Source organism: Phaethon aethereus (genome assembly GCF_964289735.1).
Source record: "Phaethon aethereus genome assembly, chromosome: 11".
Classification (NCBI taxonomy): domain Eukaryota; kingdom Metazoa; phylum Chordata; class Aves; order Phaethontiformes; family Phaethontidae; genus Phaethon; species Phaethon aethereus.
Window position 1 is genome coordinate 311,056 of NC_138587.1, and position 17,350 is coordinate 328,405.

At 39.7% G+C, this 17,350-nt stretch overlaps 1 protein-coding gene across 1 annotated transcript in view; it reads left to right on the plus strand.

Moving 5' to 3' along the window:
* FGD5 (FYVE, RhoGEF and PH domain containing 5) overlaps positions 1-14,091 on the plus strand; it is a gene marked incomplete at both ends in the record, with an annotated part of 112,380 nt that extends 98,289 nt beyond the window's left edge. The window contains 7 exons of the mRNA XM_082004560.1: positions 3,927-4,026; positions 6,194-6,331; positions 7,408-7,510; positions 9,301-9,431; positions 11,175-11,303; positions 13,165-13,313; positions 14,055-14,091. Of these exons, the coding sequence (XP_081860686.1) occupies positions 3,927-4,026; positions 6,194-6,331; positions 7,408-7,510; positions 9,301-9,431; positions 11,175-11,303; positions 13,165-13,313; positions 14,055-14,091 (787 nt within the window). The remainder of the gene's footprint in view (positions 1-3,926; positions 4,027-6,193; positions 6,332-7,407; positions 7,511-9,300; positions 9,432-11,174; positions 11,304-13,164; positions 13,314-14,054) is intronic.
* Between the last annotated feature and the right edge of the window lie 3,259 nt (positions 14,092-17,350).

A 17,350-nucleotide genomic window follows, 5' to 3' on the forward strand; every position in this document is an offset into this window, starting at 1 on the left:
CTGATTCAACTCATGCACTGAGTAAAGATTAGTAGTCAGCTTTTGATAACATCTTAAATAGAAAGGAAAGAGCAGAAAGTCTGTTACTAAGAAGCCTGAGTCCTTTCCATTATCTTTCACACTTTTTCCCTGTAACACTAAGAGTATGTTCTTTCTCCCTTTTATACTTGTTACCTCATACACTAGGGTTGCAAAACTGCTGGAGAAAGTAGTAATTGGGTAATACCATGCAATAGGTATAAAAGCATTTAATAGTGCTTAAATGACAAAGCCAAAATTAAACCTTACTGGCAGCCTCACGGGTGTTTCTAATAACAGGAATTCCATTAATGAGTTTGTGTAGTACTAGTACTAACTGCAACTGGGAGTCAGGATCTCTGTCCTGGGATCACAAGCTAATGCCAGAAAGAGATTGTAGGTCAGTTTCTGACCAGAAGATAGCAGTGTACTATATTTTTTCATCCTTCTAGACCAAAATTACCCTGCAAATTTACCTAGAGCTACAGCAGAAAGGTGGCTGGCTTAATCTTCAGGTGTAGTTTACTACAAAAGACATAGCACACTAGCAGTGGTAAATCTTCTAAATAACAAGGTCTTCAATGCTTTTAAGTACTGACTCTCCCACCATCAGACTCCAACTACAGCATGGCTGGAAACACAGCAGTCTTCCCTAAATTACACAGTGCAACAGAAAGACAAGGAGGGCACTTTCTTATTCAGAATAAGAATTCGGAATTGTCATCCTTCCCAGAGCACTCGCCATCTGTGGGCAGTGCTCAGATATCTGTCAAAGCCTTTTTGACTATTTCCTTTTATAACCAGCAAATCAGAAAATATCTGATATTTTGTTAGAGTTGTACACTCATGACAACCCTCAAAATATACACACAGTGCTTCTGAATTGCCTGCTGCCAGTTACAAAAGCAGGATGTGTACAGTACTTCTGTATCGTAGAGGGGAAATAACTGCTGCATGTCCCCTTTATTCAGGGCAACTGAAGTTGGCATCCCTAGTGAGAAGCTTGGGATGTTCTGCTTGCATTGTTATGTTGTTTCTTTGCCTTTTGTACTCCTATCAAGTCTGTGCTTGGCTAGCCTAAACAAAGCATGTGAGGTCACTGCGAGCTGTATTTCTTTGGCAGTAGATAGAACCAGGGCCCAAGACTAAGGTTGCCCTTCTGATAGCAGCCAGACGGAGACTGACTCTTATCAGAGCACAGGGATAGAGCCCCTTTCCCATCCTTGTGCTGCTCATTCTGGGACCAATCTGCCATATGTCACCCAAGAACATTTTTTCCTCTCCCTTTCTGTACTGGCTGGCAGAGCTGATGAGACACCGGTGGGACAGTATACTCTCCTTAACTCCACTGCACAACATCCTTGGCCTGCTACACTCACCAAACAGAGCACTAAAGACAGAAAAGTACCAGAAGGCTTCAAGCATCCCTAAAGACTATTTTTACAGCTCACATCGAAGTGCTGCAAGTCTGCACTGAAGGCCAGTTGTTAACAATTGGAACCCAAACCTCAATGCCTTTACACTTGTATGAGACAAGGTGAATGCATTGAGGAAATACAGATTGAGTGCCAGGGACTAAAGACGGTAGAATGAGGATGACCAAAGCACAGAAGTCAGCATGGCTATTTGTGCAGATGGCACTGTAAAGTCTTTACAACTCCTGCTGAAAATGGCTCACTCACCCAAAGAGCCATGTTATTGGCTTGCAGCAAGCTGGTAACAGATCTCAGCACAGAGCTTTTACAGAGAAGGCTCACACTGCTCTTATACCTTTATTTGCATTTCAAAAATGTTATTCTTGAACAAAGGGGTAACCATGGGGTGCCCATATAAAATACCAGAGCACTGGGAGAACACAGTGAGTGTTACCTCCCTAAAAGGCTAATTCAGAGTGACAACGATAGCACTGCAACAAAATCCCACCCCATTCCAGTTCAGTTTCTGTGTTCCATGGATGTCCCCTGCTGTCCAGGAGACTGCAGTGACAATTTGACCCTCTCTTTTCTATTTGCATAAGGAAGAATATATGAGCCAGCACAGATAACTGATAGCTTGGCACATAAGGTGCAGCCCAAAAATCACACAAGAACCAAATGTGGCAATGGTGAATCAAGGTCTGAACTTCTCTGAGCCTCAGAGGTTCAGCAGAAATTCCTCTGAGCCTTCATGCAACCAATGAACTAGCTAATTAAGAATAAGCCAGTGCCAATTGACATATTTATTTTACTCATCAGCAGACAGGTGTTATTCCCACATTTAGACATAGTAACATGTGATTAATGCCTAGAGATGTTTAATGGAGTGGAGAAGAGGTTAAAGGGGCCGGTTAGACATCAGGCTTTTAATAGCAGATTGTCCCTTTTATCTGTCTTTCCCAAAGTGGCTTTAATTTACATCACTATATGTGCCATTATTTCCTTTGTTTTTTAAAATCATATCTTAATCCTCAAGTGGAGAGAATTTCCAAGAAAGAATTAGCAGGAGAAAGGTTGAAGCCAGGACTTCTTTTAGCACTTTGGAGGCTGTGAACATGATTTGTCTGGAAGATACATAAATCTTTAGATTTCTTAGAAAGTGTAATTTGATGGGACTTCTGGTAGTAATAAGGACGGACTAGTACTTAGGCTCTTGCCAGAGATGATCTCCTGCAACATAGCCCCTTGGCTTTCAGAGGTTAGCCTATATGCAGCAGATACACTGGCTCAGAGTTTCTGCTCCAATCTCAGCTCCAGGCTTGTTGATTTTTACAGAGGCTGGTGTTTTTCAGACAAGGACTTATGCTCACAGTGCAGAGGGATGCTAAGTCAGAGATCATTGATAAAATCTGGCATTTCCTCTCTCTTTGTGCCTTTTTTTTTTTTAAGACCACAAAAGACAAATTGTTCTCAGATGTCTTGTTTGGAAGCCTTCATGAGGACAGACTGAGGGAATCACAGCTGAACAGCAGCTGGCAATAATGCCACTGCTAATTTCTACAACAAAGTCTAGTGCGTAGCTTTAATGTGAGTGGCTGGTATGACTCAGGGAGGGGAGACCACACTGAGTTGCTTTCCCTCCTATGACTGATGCTGGGAACAGCTAGAACTGTGCACAGTGTCAGATGGACAGGAAGTGCAGAGTTTGAAGTCACAGCAGGAAAACCAGCTAACACAGACAGGACAGCTTATGGCTGTAATAGAGCAAATGCATCTAGGAAATAACATGTACTAAGAGCCCCGCTTCTTTTCTGGGATAGCTGGACTGGCAAAGAAGCACAAAGTGCTTACTGTTTTGCCTTGTGCAAAGGGGGCATCTAGGGGCCAGTCTAGAGAACTACTGGCCTCCATGCATAACTCCAGCTAGAGGGCATGCAGAACTTCCTTCCCAAATTGCTGTCCTGGCCTCTTGCCAGGACACTGGAGATTGACTGTGATGGAGCTAGAGGAAAGTGAAAGCATTCGTATCTCTACCGTGGGTCACAGACTTCTGCATTTCCCAACATGCAGATCATCCAAGCATCCCACTGTAGAGATGAGCATAAACACATTTACTTTGAGCAACCCATGCCAACACTACATGAACTAGAGAGCCTAAAAGCTAGGGCAGATGTGACAAAAAGAGACATTCCATATTGTCCTATGTGATCTAGGATTGAGTGGCTTATAGCAAAGTCAGAGACTACTTTGAAAAATTTTCTGGGCATTTAGTTCCTCCTCAGTCACAGTCCTAACCATGGATCTACACTAATCATCCCACTGAGTATGTCCAACAGTCAATTTTGTTCCTGTTTGGAAAATTATCAGTTCAATGCAGTAATGGGTAAAAGAAAACATTCATAAAGTGAAGCTTTTCTCCTCTGATCCAGAAACAGCTTATTTCACTCCCTGCTGTGCATGGCATTGACTGTTCTGCTGTATTTCATTCCACAGCTCTTGCATGGAAAGAGATGACTGGTACAGCTGCATCAGCAGACACATCCCAGATGACTACAAAGCTCACACCACTTCCACTTTCCACAGCAGTGTGGAGGTAAAAGGCGGACAAGTATTTCAGTGCTTGAAAGGGGAAGGGAGAGAAAGAGAGAGACAGAGAGGAAAGGAGGAGAGTTATAAAATGCACAGTTCCTACTGGCAAGACATTCTTACTATTTTTATTTAAACCACTATGCCAAGCTTAAACAATGAAGCTCATCACAGCTCATGGGCCACCTCTGAAATGTTAATCACACTCTATACTCTGTGGTCTTTGCTTAAATAGGAGTTCTTCTGCAGGAAGACTATTTTGTACTAAAGGTTAACTATTTTGGATGAACTAAAAATAGCTACAAACTTCGTAGATTTTAAGAAAACAAAAACTACCCATTAGTTACAGTAATGTCATACACACAATATGTGCCAGTGCAAACCCCACCAGCAATATTTGAAGTGTACCAGCACAATTAATGTATATTGTTGTTACCTCATTAATTTCAGTTGTACTACTCACAGTTAAGAAGGCAAAGAATGCATCTGACAGAAAGTAAAAATGCTACTTTAGGTTATATAGAACCCCAGTTTTACTGAATAAGACTAACTGGGAGGAAAAAAAGAGTGCTGGTGAGACCATACATGGAGTGATGTGGACAGTGCTGGGCTCCTCAGTACAGGAGAGACAAGGAAACCTTGGGAAGAGTCCAATGAAGGGCCACAAAGATGAAGGGACTGGAGCATCTCTCATAGGAATAAAGGCTGAGAGAGCTGGGACTGTTCAGCCTGGAGAAGAGGAAGCTCAGAGAGGATCTCATCAACGTGTGCAAATACTTGAAGGGAAGGTACAAAGAAAATGGACCCAGGCTTTTCTCTGTGGTGCCCAGTGACAGAACCAGAGGCAATGGGTACAAACTGAAACACAGGAGGTTCCCTCAAACATCAGGAAACACTTCTCGCCTCTGAGGGTGACCGAGCACTGGCACAGGTTGCCCAGGGAGGCTGTGGAGTCTCCATCCTTGGAGATACTCAAAAGCCACCTGGACACAGTCCTGGCAAACTGGCTCTAGGTGGCGCTACCTGAGCAGAGTCTTTGTACCAGATGACCTCCAGAGGTCCCTTCCAACCTCAGCCACTCTGTGATTCTGTGATTTTATTTTTGAAGACTTCAGAAAGTAAAAAATTATTTCAAAAAACAAAACAGGATTTTCCTTCTGGGCTGAAGCTAATCTACTTTCAAATATTTAAAAAGAAAAAAATCAGAAATTAGTTAGTATAGTAACCTAAACCAAATCCTTTTTCAACAAATGAAAAAATAATTTCTTTTGCAGCTCTGCTTCTGATGTAAACCTGAATGAGCGCAAGGAGAAATTTGGAGGAATATTTTTTTTTTGTGTTTAAATCCTGCAGAAGTCTAATTTCCTCATAGGAAACCCTTCTAACAAACAGTCCCTCAAAAGCACAAGAGCTTGCACTACCTTTGCCAAACACTAACCTGCTGTGAGCTGACAGTGGGGTACCCATAATACTTTGGTTCTGAACCTGAAGTAACACTGCTCCTCAGCATGGTTTATTAGATTGGGTTCAGTTCCGCACTGACCGTGGCTCACTGGGCTTGGAGCAAAGGCACCTGTACAACACTGCAACATGGTGCATTCCAAGAAATAGGAACAGTGAATACATTTTTCTAAAGCTGCTTACATACATTCAGATCAGCCATGGAAAGCATGGATCAGTTTTGGATTGTGTGGGGGTAAATTAATCTTTGGTTCTACTGTTTTCTGTACTCTCTCTTCCCTGATCACAGAACTGTCCCAAGGTATGATATAAAGAGCTCAGGTCCTTTTTGATTGAAAGCTATAGAGCTTTTTATGGATATTATTTCAAAAGCTGTTAATAAAAAGATGGTTTTAAGTCATGTTCTTACCTGCAGTTTGCATATGCAATAAATCAGATCCTTGTCTGATGTGGAAGTGTATCAGTGCCTGACCAATAATAGATCTACATGGATTTTTCCCAGTTGCCTTTAACTGTACTGATCAGCCACAGCCTTTCAGCGCTGAAGCAGCTGTCTCTCACTTACAAGGTGCATTAGGAATTAGAAAATTTGGGGATCTTAGCAGGTGAAAGTAGACTGAAATGAAAGAAGAATTGTATGTGATAGAGCAGGGCTGACTGAGTGGACTTTGGAAGTGTGCATGCCCCTTCATTTGTTCTTGTTTGATTTTAAGCTAAGGGAAAGGCTTGGAATACCCTTGGGTGAGAGGCCTCCTACTTTGGTACCTGTGTCCCATGTAATGATGTGCATGAACTGTGGCTGTGACTTTACCCTCACTTTGAGGCGACATCATTGCCATGCCTGTGGGAAGGTAAGAGCTGTACAAGCTTCTCAGGGAGGCTTTATTCACACCTCTAGAACACTGGCTGCCACTGCTGTAACTTGTGAAAACTTGTAGCAACATCAAGACCAGAATTTGACTTCTCACAGAACCTGTTAGTGCTCTGCTAAATTAAGTAATTAGGTTTCTAATGACTCCAGTAGGAACAACAGTAACCCTCCCTTCAGGGCCAAATTAATTCCCAAAGGCTAGTAGTTGAAGGCTTACAGGACAATTGTTGCTAAGTCCAGCCATTATATCTGATATACAGCTAGCTCTAGGGGCAATGAAGCAATACATTAAAAATATAGGCTCTGTTCTGGACCAGAGCAGTAGCACATCTAAGCCCATATCCTGTCCCTAATAACAGCTGGTAAAATCTTCCAAGAAAAGTGAAGAAACTCAGCAGTAGAGCATGGTTTGGTCAGTGACCGAAGAGAAAGCTTCCTCTGTGCTCCATTGAAGAGCTGTTGCCTTTTGCCCAAAAGCCAAAGGGATCTATAAGCTTTTTTGGTTTTGTCCTTTACCACTGACTCCAGAGATTTTTTTATACAGATAAACCTGTAGTCCTGTTTTAAACCATGGCTGTCTTTTAACCTCATTGATATTTATTTTTTAATAAATACCAGTAATTTTTGCTGATATGAAAAAACATTTACTTAAGCTTTTTTCTCATTCCTCCGAGTAAATCAGTCTGTACCTACACAGGGATAGCAGGAACATCCAAGCTTGCTTAAGAAAACAATGTTACTAACAAAGCTATGAAAACAGAAGTAACATTAAAGTGATCTTTCTGTGATTCGCCAGTAGAGAATGTGTAAGTTCCTGGGGAGACGGGCACAGCAATGGTGTGCACCCAAACACAGTGATCAACTCTGCTTGGCTGCAAATCTACAGCAATCACGTTTCAGTCAGTAGACTTACCCTGACTGCGACAGTTTTAGGAGGGAGTCATATCTGGTCTCACTATTCATCTTCCTCTCCCAACCAGCTCAGAGGGTTTGTTTTGTATGTGCATATATAAAAATTCAAATTATATTTACATGCATCTCTCCTTGCTGGAACAGATTGTATGTCGAAATTGTTCGAGAAACAAATACCCTATGAAGTACCTCAAAGATCAAGCAGCCAAAGTCTGTGATAGCTGCTATATGGAGCTTAAGAAAAGAGGTAAGATTCATTCATTCTTGGCAAAAGTGACAAACCAATTTCCTGCCATACAGGAAAAATGGAAGGCTTTAGGATCTGCCTACCATGTTGTGTTTTGTTAAAGATGACTTCTTATTTCAAGCACAAGATATTTGTGTGCACACAAGGAATTTCAAGCACAAGGGACCTATCCAAGGTCCCAGGAGTGATAGGCTGTATGGCAGCTAAAACTGTTTTAGCAAGTCAGGTTCTCTGAGGACTCACCTGGCCTTTTGGTAAACCAGAATAATGACAAAAACTATGTCCTATGAGGAGCGGCTGAGGACGTGGGGGTTTGTCTAGTTTGGAAAAAAGGAGGCTGAGTGTTAACCTCATTGTTCTCTAGCTTCCTGAGGAGGGGAAGTGGAGAGGGAGATGCTCATCTCTTCTCCTTGGCATCCAGTGACAGGATGCGTGGGAATGGGGTTCAAAGCTTCCTCAGGGGAGGTTCTGCCTTGACATGAGGAAACATTTCTTTACCCAGAGGGTGTTCAAACACTGGAACAGGCTTTCTAGAGAGGTGGTCAATGCCCCAAGCCTGTCAGTGTTTAAGAGGCATTTGGACAATACGCTTAATAACATGCTTTAAATTTTGGGCAGCCCTGAATTGATTGGTCAGTTGGACTAGATGATCATCGTAGGTTCCTTCTATCTGAACTATCCTATTCTGTGATGTAATTATGGGCGATAGCTCCTCCCCATCATTTCTAATTAATTATCCATTAAAGTAAAACAATGGCTTTACAGTTTCTCACTGTCCTCATCCATGTTGCAGCTTTCATGATAAGAAATGCTGAGGTACAGTGCTGTCACTAAGAGCTTTTCTACATGAGAAGTTAATCTGGTTACAGATGAAAGCATGAATTCAAAGCAGAAGAGCTACTACCTAACTAGAACTCTGTATTATTTTTCTACTATATAAGTCCCTTTTCTGATTTAAATACACATCCAAATCAAAGATACAAGGGGGGGCAGGTGTTACATATATATGAACAGAAAATGAATGGGACACAATGTTCTTGCACAGATATTCATGTAGATAGTCTCTAAAAGTAGGCACATTATATTGTCAAGGATGAAAAGGTAGGGATAGATGAAGTTTGTTTTTTCCATCCTGATTAACACACTAGCTAAGCAAACACACGAATGGATGCTGTCACAACAGCCAAAAAAGCATCCCCAAGCCACTGTGTGTCCAAGAAGTGATAACTCAGATTTGTGCTAAAACAATGCTGTGCTTTACTAAGAGCTTCCAGGTAATATGTGTTGCCAGAAGTGAGATCATGAAGATAGGAACTCAGACAAGTGGTGTTAATGGAGATTGACAGAGACAGAATAACCCTCTCCCATGCAGAACTCAAACAGAATGGTTCATACAGAAAAAATGTCCCATTAGTGTATCTATCCTGCAAAAGTGTTACAGAAAATAGAGGGGATAGATAGAAAAGCCATTTGCTTAATACCGTTTTTAAATTAGAAGAAAACAAGCTATGTTTTATGCTTTGTCAGCTTTCTTGCAGGCTTCTTTCAAGTAGCTGTAGGTTATTACCATTAACCTGGGGTGCTATGAAATCCACCCATCCAATCAGACCTAAAGGGGTGATTTGAAATAAAAACAAAAATAAAAACAAAAATAAAAACGGGCTATGGAGGAGGCATTCCATTTTCCTTAGTCATTTGCATTGGTGTATTGTGTGTGTCTTACCCTTAGTCTGGTATGTACCGATTCATCCATTTCCCCCTTCCCATTCTGAATTTTCTTAATCTTGCAGAGCGGCCACTAAGTGTGAGCTTCCCTCCAACTTCATCCAGGTGTTCAAGCAGTGCCTTCTCCTCTGTATTCCACAATATTAATTATTCATCTTTTAAGAAACAGAAGAAGATCCCTTCAGCTCTTATGGAGGTAGGACCAACCTGCCTGGGAAAGGCAAGGAACTGTAGAGAACTGTGTGCTCATACTTCAACAGCTATGTTTATAATTTATTCTGTGTGCAGTGGGCTCTGCCCATGCCCTGGTCTACTTTCATCATGCAATTATTTTTTCCGTTTTTCACAACAGTGTTTAAAATACAAAATACTTTGAGCTCTGAAGATACCACAAAAGCTTCTTGAGCCCACTGAGAAACGCAATTAGAGCAGTGTACTTTAATTTGCTCATCAGCCTGTGAAGTCTTTAGAATATTAAGATGACTTCAAGGTACTACATAGTAGAGCAAGGCAGATCACAGTCAATGACAAGTATCAACAGAGCATAATAAACTGTTGACCTTTTTTTTTACAAAACCCTTACTTCTGAAATCTTACTTTCATTTCAAGAGAAATAAAATACCACTCACTTAGGGAATAGACTCTAGTCTTTGGCACCAAGTCAGGAGCATACATATTTAATCAGGCACTTTCCCTCCAGCTCAAACCAAACTATTTCAAATCAAATGGGTAAAATCTTGATCTCACCAACACAAACAAATAAAATGCCCTCCAATTTCAATGGGGCCAGGATTTCTCCAGCTATATTAGTTTTCTTTCCAGGAAAAAGGTGCCAATCATGTTGATGTAGTCTAGGTAGCTAAGTTGTCCATTGAACTCAAGCACAGTAAGGCACTCCTATTTCACTGAAATCAGCAGGTATTTATTCTCATATGAAAGAGAATAAAGTGCAAACATCTTGCTCAACTCCTTGTACAGTCAAGACACTGGAATTTATTGAGGTTTGCTTGTGCTGAGGTGAAACTGAGCCAAAGCATGCAATACAAACACACAAATTGAATACTGAAAGAACCAGCAGGCAAATTTTCAGTCCCCATTAGGAAAAAATCATTGCCTTTCTATCCACAAGGAGGCAGCACATGTTTATTAATATGAACTGCCTCAGGAGAGCATTGCTCCATAACTTCTTCTAACTTGCTTTACCCAGATCCTGGAACATTTCTGTTCTGCTGCAAAACACTACTACATTACTGTTCAGTGTTCTCTTCTGTCAGTGCTACAAAAGCTCGTTTTGAACCTCTGCCCTTTGTTTCTGAATCAAATACTACTGCAATTTACTACTGTAACTAATAACATATACTGCATTGTGTGTGTGTGTGTGTAGATACATTTAATCAAAATCTGGATCTTTAAGAACATTAAGCACTTGGATCTCAAAATACTTCTGTGAGAGGGGTAACTCTTCTCAGAAATATTATTTCACAAATGAAACCAAGTCATAGTCAAGTGATTAACATAGGTTGATATAAAACCATTGAAAAGTCCTAAATATATCCACATCTTAAAAGTGTTCAGCCACAAGACTGCACTTCCCTTTTGGAAGCATGTACTTTTAATATACAAAAAAGAAAAAACCAGACCTGGGAAAAGGGACAAGTTCAGCTTCTCAGAACACAACTGTAAACTTGCTGACCTCAATAATAACTCAACTGCATTTTTTCCATCACAGTTACTGAGAACTAAGTTTAACCACAAATCTTGAAACAGTTACAAAGAATTGCAACAGCATGCTTATATTTTTTCTGTCTCAATATTTTTAATGGTCTACTTACGGTTTCACGGACATAGACCTGGCTGGCTGGTGTGATGCAAATATGCATTATCAGGAGGGGAAAAGCCTTTGCTGTTACAAATCCTGATTTCTCCTACCCTGCTCCAGGTGGCAGCCTCAGGAGAGGGAGCTACCATCAGTGGGTACCTCAGCAGATGTAAGAGAGGCAAAAGACACTGGAAGAAACGCTGGTTTGTTATCAAAGGCAAAGTCCTCTACACCTACATAGCAAATGAGGTACTGTGCAATCTGACTTGAAATAGTTACCTATTTGAGTTCCCTTCTTTACTCCCTACAGGCAGCACAAGTAAATATGAACAGTATAAATGGAAGTTCTGACAACTACCTGCCTTCTGAGACCTGGACCTAATGAACTGAGTCCGCAGGGAGCTGTCCTTAGCTGCGAGGCTCAGCCACAGCCCTAGCTGGACCTCAGCAGCCCTCTTCACAAACTGCCCTTCATTATTTGTCTTCCTGCTATTCATGCTCTTATAAACTGTCGACCACTGTGAACCTTAGACTATGTATTTACACTTAAAGACTTCAAGGTCCTTAGGCGTTCTCTGGGGCACTTGGTAACTGCCAGATACTTTGTAGATAGATGGTGCTATGATCCATTTCTCCTGAGGAGGAGAATTTTGTAGCTTTGCAAGTATAGATAGGACATATTTACTAGTACCTACTAGTACCAACAGGAAAAGACAGGAGGCAGTCTACAGAGGTGAGATTAATGCCTTGTGTATTGGCCTGTAAGCTCCTCTTTACAGCCAAGGAGGCTGGATATCAACCAGATCATTTTCATGTACTTTGTCTTTTCCCAGTCCCTTTTCTTATTTTAATTTCTTCTGCTTTGTGAATAGCTGCAATACAAAATAAACTTGAAGGAGTGTGATATAAAGTTTGGTTATAACTGACAGATTTGGGGGTTGGAATAGATGACCTTTAAAGGTCCCTTGCAACACAAACTATTCTATGATTCTATGATTTCATAAACAGAAGCATAAAAATTCATTTTGCTGAACGAAGGACACAGAATGAAAGAACTGTTGTAACAGCAATATTTGGTACTTTAAACCTTTGAACATGTTGCAAACATCAATTGTTTAAACTTTCATCACCACTGTGACGGCTGCATGAAGCAACATTATCCCCTTTAAACAGATAATGAGATTGAGGCCCAAAAGAGTTCATGATTTGGCCAGCAATTCAGACCATTGGCATCAAATTCTGCATCCAGTACATTTACCTTACCTCTGCTAACCTTAAAAGTGATGATTTCTGGTTCAACAGTAGGAAAAAAGCAATAGATGTCTAATTACACTTTGCATGCCCAGTTTGCAATTTAGCTTCTAAAAGCAGAGGCAAAGGCAACATACACATATAGAAAATATTACCTAAATACAGTGACCAAAATTGCAGCTATCAGTAACAGCTAAACTGCCATTCAATTAATGCTTATTGTTTCTTTAACTTGTATAAAGCAGTGTCTAGGAAGCAAAATTCATGGATGTTTCTTGGGAGTAACTTAACAATTAATTGCATTACCAGCTCAGAAATTTCAAAGCAGCATTTTGGAAAGCAAGTGTGCTGTTTGAGACAATGCAGATTTCCAGAAAGGTTGCTAGTGCTATTAAAGGAAATGGCAAGGTACAAAGAAGACTACTACTTGCACACAGCAAATAAAAATGGTTTAAAGGAACATAACTGGGAGTGGATCTCAGGCTTTCAGAACTGCTGCTGTACTGTCCCATACTCCCAGTAACCTCTAGTTTGCCTCCTGGACCATTATGTCAAAGATAACCATTAAAGTAATACCTAATTTGACTTTCATGGCCATGTAGATGATCATGAAGAACCAGACTTTCAGAAGTGGTGTTTGAGTTCTAAGGACTCTCAGGACTAAGACTAGATAAGCATGTGTGGTACACAGGCACTGCTTCTGTTTATGTAAGGGCCACCAGTCCAGTGGAAGATTCACACTACTGCTTTTGCAGCCCTGTCCGAGAGCGGTTGTATCATTATTTGGTTTTCAGAAGGAACCCTCAAACTGTTACAAACCTTCTCTCTAAATTTTGGTTCACTTCTTGTTTGCTTTCAGGACAAAGTTGCCACAGAAAGTTTGCCTTTGTTGGGTTTCACCATTGCCCCAGAAAAGGAGGAAGGAAGTATGGATGCGGTTTTCCACCTCTACCACAAGCAGACTCTCTTTTATAGCTTCCGAGCAGAGGATAACAATTCAGCACAGAGGTACGGGGGTAGACTTCCACATTAGCCACTGCACAGGTCCATGTAGGTCTTTTCCCTCTCCTTCACTTCAGAATGCCTTCATAATTGAGGAAACATCTTTCTGAGTGTTGATTAAGCCAAATTGCATGTGACTGGCCTGACATTAAAAAACTATCTGGTGCTTTTCAGTTCCTTCAGGAAGGAGAATTTGCTCCCTTTGTAAGGTAAAGGGGAGGTTAAGTCTTAAAGTCATGCCTAGAAGTCTGCCAAATGTGATTACTGCACAGAAATTTCTCTGATGTATGTGTTCTATTTACCCATCTCAGTTTCCTCATCAACAAGTAATTGTTTAGATTTCCCATTTTAAGGCTACTGCTTCCACATAATAAAATAGATGCAAAATTAGTAATAAAAATGCCAGCACCTCAAGACATGCCGGGAAGAAAATGAGTGTTTGTGGGAGGTTTTGTTGCTTTTGAACATACTTCAGTGTTTCATCTTTCCTATTCTAAGACAGCACTTGTATTATCTTTGAGATTTTACAATGTGTTACAGGTAAAGGTTGTACTAGAATGCAAGAGTCCTAGAACCCAGTTCCCTGCTTTAGTCACAAAACTATAGTTCCTCATTAGAGCTGGGATGGGAAATACAGTCCTCTTCAGGCTTTACCTTCTTAAAATACTTATTTTTCTTAAAATATATATGTTCTTAAAATGCATATAATTTTATATGTACCACTTTTTCTTTCCTGCCTTTTTTTAGGTGGATTGAAGCCATGGAAGAAGCATCCATTCTATAGCAGCTATCACTCAATGGACTTGGAATAAATTCTCAGATTTCTATACATTTCCAGCAAACCTCTTCTGTCTTACAAAACTGAACAGTGTACTTCAGGCAAACTGGCTACAGACACTGGATATGAACTGCTTCCAGATTGCTCTTTTTGCTTCCATCTTCTTACAGCCACATTTTTGCAAATGGAAACTTTAAAATAGAGAATATTTATGGTGATCCTTATGTCTGTGCAAGTTCAACCTGTACTATAAGCTTCTCCTCTGATCCCACGGTAAACTAAGTCTAACATCAAGACAAGAAAAATACGTGGAAATACTGACTACAGTACGCAACAGGCTCAGTTTTACTTACTCTAGAGCACTGTCATAATTCATTTGGTTTGTTTTGATGTCTACCATGAAATGAGAAACTATATAGTAAACAACAAATGCTCGTGTAAAGCACTTTATTATTTTTACAGAACTACAGCTTAATTTTGTCATGTTTTAAGGAGTTCTGTGGCCTGATTTATTATTCATCCATTACAAGTGCCAGCATGAAATTATGCCCCACATATGCTAAATTGTTTCCACAGAAAATGAAATGACCACCACATTCAATTTACCTGGTCTACCAACACTTCACTGGCTATCATCCAGGATAATTACTTACTATCAATTTATAATTTTACACAGATCACTCTATAATTTTTGTTAAGGAGTTTAATTTCATACCACTGCAGTACTTTGAAATGCACTCAGTAGCTCTACAAATCCAAATGTTGAATTACATCACTTCTCCCTAAATACTGCATCAGATTCAAACCAAAAGGTTATTTTTAATTTATTATAAACCTACAGACAGTTTTTATTTAACACTAGTCTACCTAGTAGTGTTAAGATTTTTATCATCTATTTAAATAGTCTATTTTCAAAACTCCTGTTTCTGCTGTTCTTGTTACGAAAAATGTCAAACATTTAATCCATATAACCAGCACACCATTTGAAATATGCTGGTGGGCTGAAATGCACTTGTCTGAACTTGCTCTGCTGGAGTCCTTTGGCACTCTTGTGGCTAAATGTATCTTACGTCAGACTGCTGTTGTGCACTACAACTCCAGGGCTGGATTCTCAGCAGCCAAGTGTCTGTATGACTTCAAAGATGCTGTGCTGCTTTGCACCAGCTGAGGATATATACCTCTGGAGTTTGGGGGTTTGGTTTTTTGTTTATTTTGTTTTCTTTTTGTTTTGGGGTGGGGTTTTTTTGTTTAGTGTTTTGTTGGGGTTTTTTATAAAGAAGGCTAAGAAGTGGTGGTCTAATCATTGCAATAAAATGGTTTCATGTCCTATACTTGTTATAATATTTGACTGAGGAATAGAATGGCATTTATGATTAAAATATATCTTTGTATAAAAATACCATGTTCAAGAATTTACTTACGTTAAAATTGGGGGGGATTTTTATTACTTTCATTTTTCCCTTTCTTCAATAAGCTTAATGGAGATCTGAATTTTTGACCCCAACAAACTCTTTAGAACTGTCCATACTTTTAAAACATATGTATACAAATGATAAAGGTAGTTCAATGTATCACTTGGAAAAACAAGCTTCAAAAAACAAATACCTACCACTGAATAAAAACATAGTTGGTTTGGATTTTTTTGGTACATCTGAGTCTGGTAGTTTCATAAAGCACAGATTATCATATGCAAACAGAAACCAAGTATGAGAAAAGTAAAACTTTTGCATTTTTTACTTAATGGGTGAACACCAATGTTAACTGCTTGTTTCATGTTAGAACCATGACCTTGCTACCAATACACCATGGATTTGCTGCCAATACACTGTAAATGTTTATCGCCCCTTAAAAACATTTTGCACTGACAAAAAATAAGAGAATGTTGAATACAGAGTGAGATCTCTAACCATGGTCCCACACAAAACAAAACTGCACTACAGAACAACAGTATTATGAAGATTTAGGTGCTGACATTTAGTGACTGTTGTATGAAGTTTTTAGTTATAAGCAAGAAATGAATACATGAAAATATTTTGTTATAAAAAATAAGATACAGTGCTATTAAACATTGTTTTAAGTAATGTCAAAAAATAAAAAAGCAAAATATAACTGCAGTCCTACAGGCTTTTCCTTTACATTATTTTTACCTTCTTTAGTTCCAGTTTTGCAGTTCCAGTTACTGATAACAGACACTTACCTATTAATCAATTCTCTAACAAACTAAGGAAGAACATCAAGTCAGAGATGGTAGTGAAGGCCTTCTGGTAAAAACAGCATTTAGACCTAATTGCTATCATGAAGTGTTTCAGTCCACACTGCATTTACCTCCGGTAAAGCCCACCTACCAGTCAATTTTACTTCAGTTACAGATACAAATCAGTCCAACCGTTAATCTAATTTGAGCAATGCTAAGCACCAGACCCAGAAATTATCTTCATTTCAGAGTTAATCCAGTAATCGTCTTTTAGAAAATTTTAACATCTTAGAACAGAGGTATATAGATACTCAGTTTACTATATGCCATTAACTTTCAAACAGCTCTTTCTTCTTAATTAGTAGCTGGTGTTACTCCTTCAAAACAAAGATTTTGTCCCACACCTTCACAAATATTTTAAAAAAAAATTCAGTAATATGTCACAATGTACTAGCTACTCAGTCAATAGCTCAGATGCAAGCTGATCTCATTTGTTTTCAGTGTTTTTCTGTTTATTTTGTTACTTATTAAAAAGCAATAAAACTATTAGCCATTACCTGCAACTAATATTTAGACCTATCTTACAGCATATGCCTAGTTAAATTCTGGTTTTTAAACAGTTATTAAATTATTTTTTCAAAGCAAAGTAGAAGTCATTCAGAGTTGGAGAGTATTCAGACAGAATCATGGAATGGTTTGGGTTGGAAGGGACCTTCAAAGATCATCTAATTCCAACCCCCCTGCCTTGGGCAGGGACATCTTCCACTAGACCAGGTTGCTGAAAGCCCTGTCCAGCCTGGCCTTCAAGACACGGCAAGATCCCATGCCATTTACACAAGCACTGCTGGTCTAGCCCTGGGACTAATACCCTTCCTGAGCTGATTCTGTGTTGCTTTTACAATTGACAAAACACACACAGCTATGAACACCAACTAGGCTTTTCCTGTTTGCATGCTACTTTGGTACAAAACCAAAAAAAGCCTACTCTGGCTGTAACCACGTTCAGTATCACTGCTTGTGAAGGTAAAAAAGGTGCCAATATTCAGTGAGGGGAAAAGGTGTTCCCTTGTC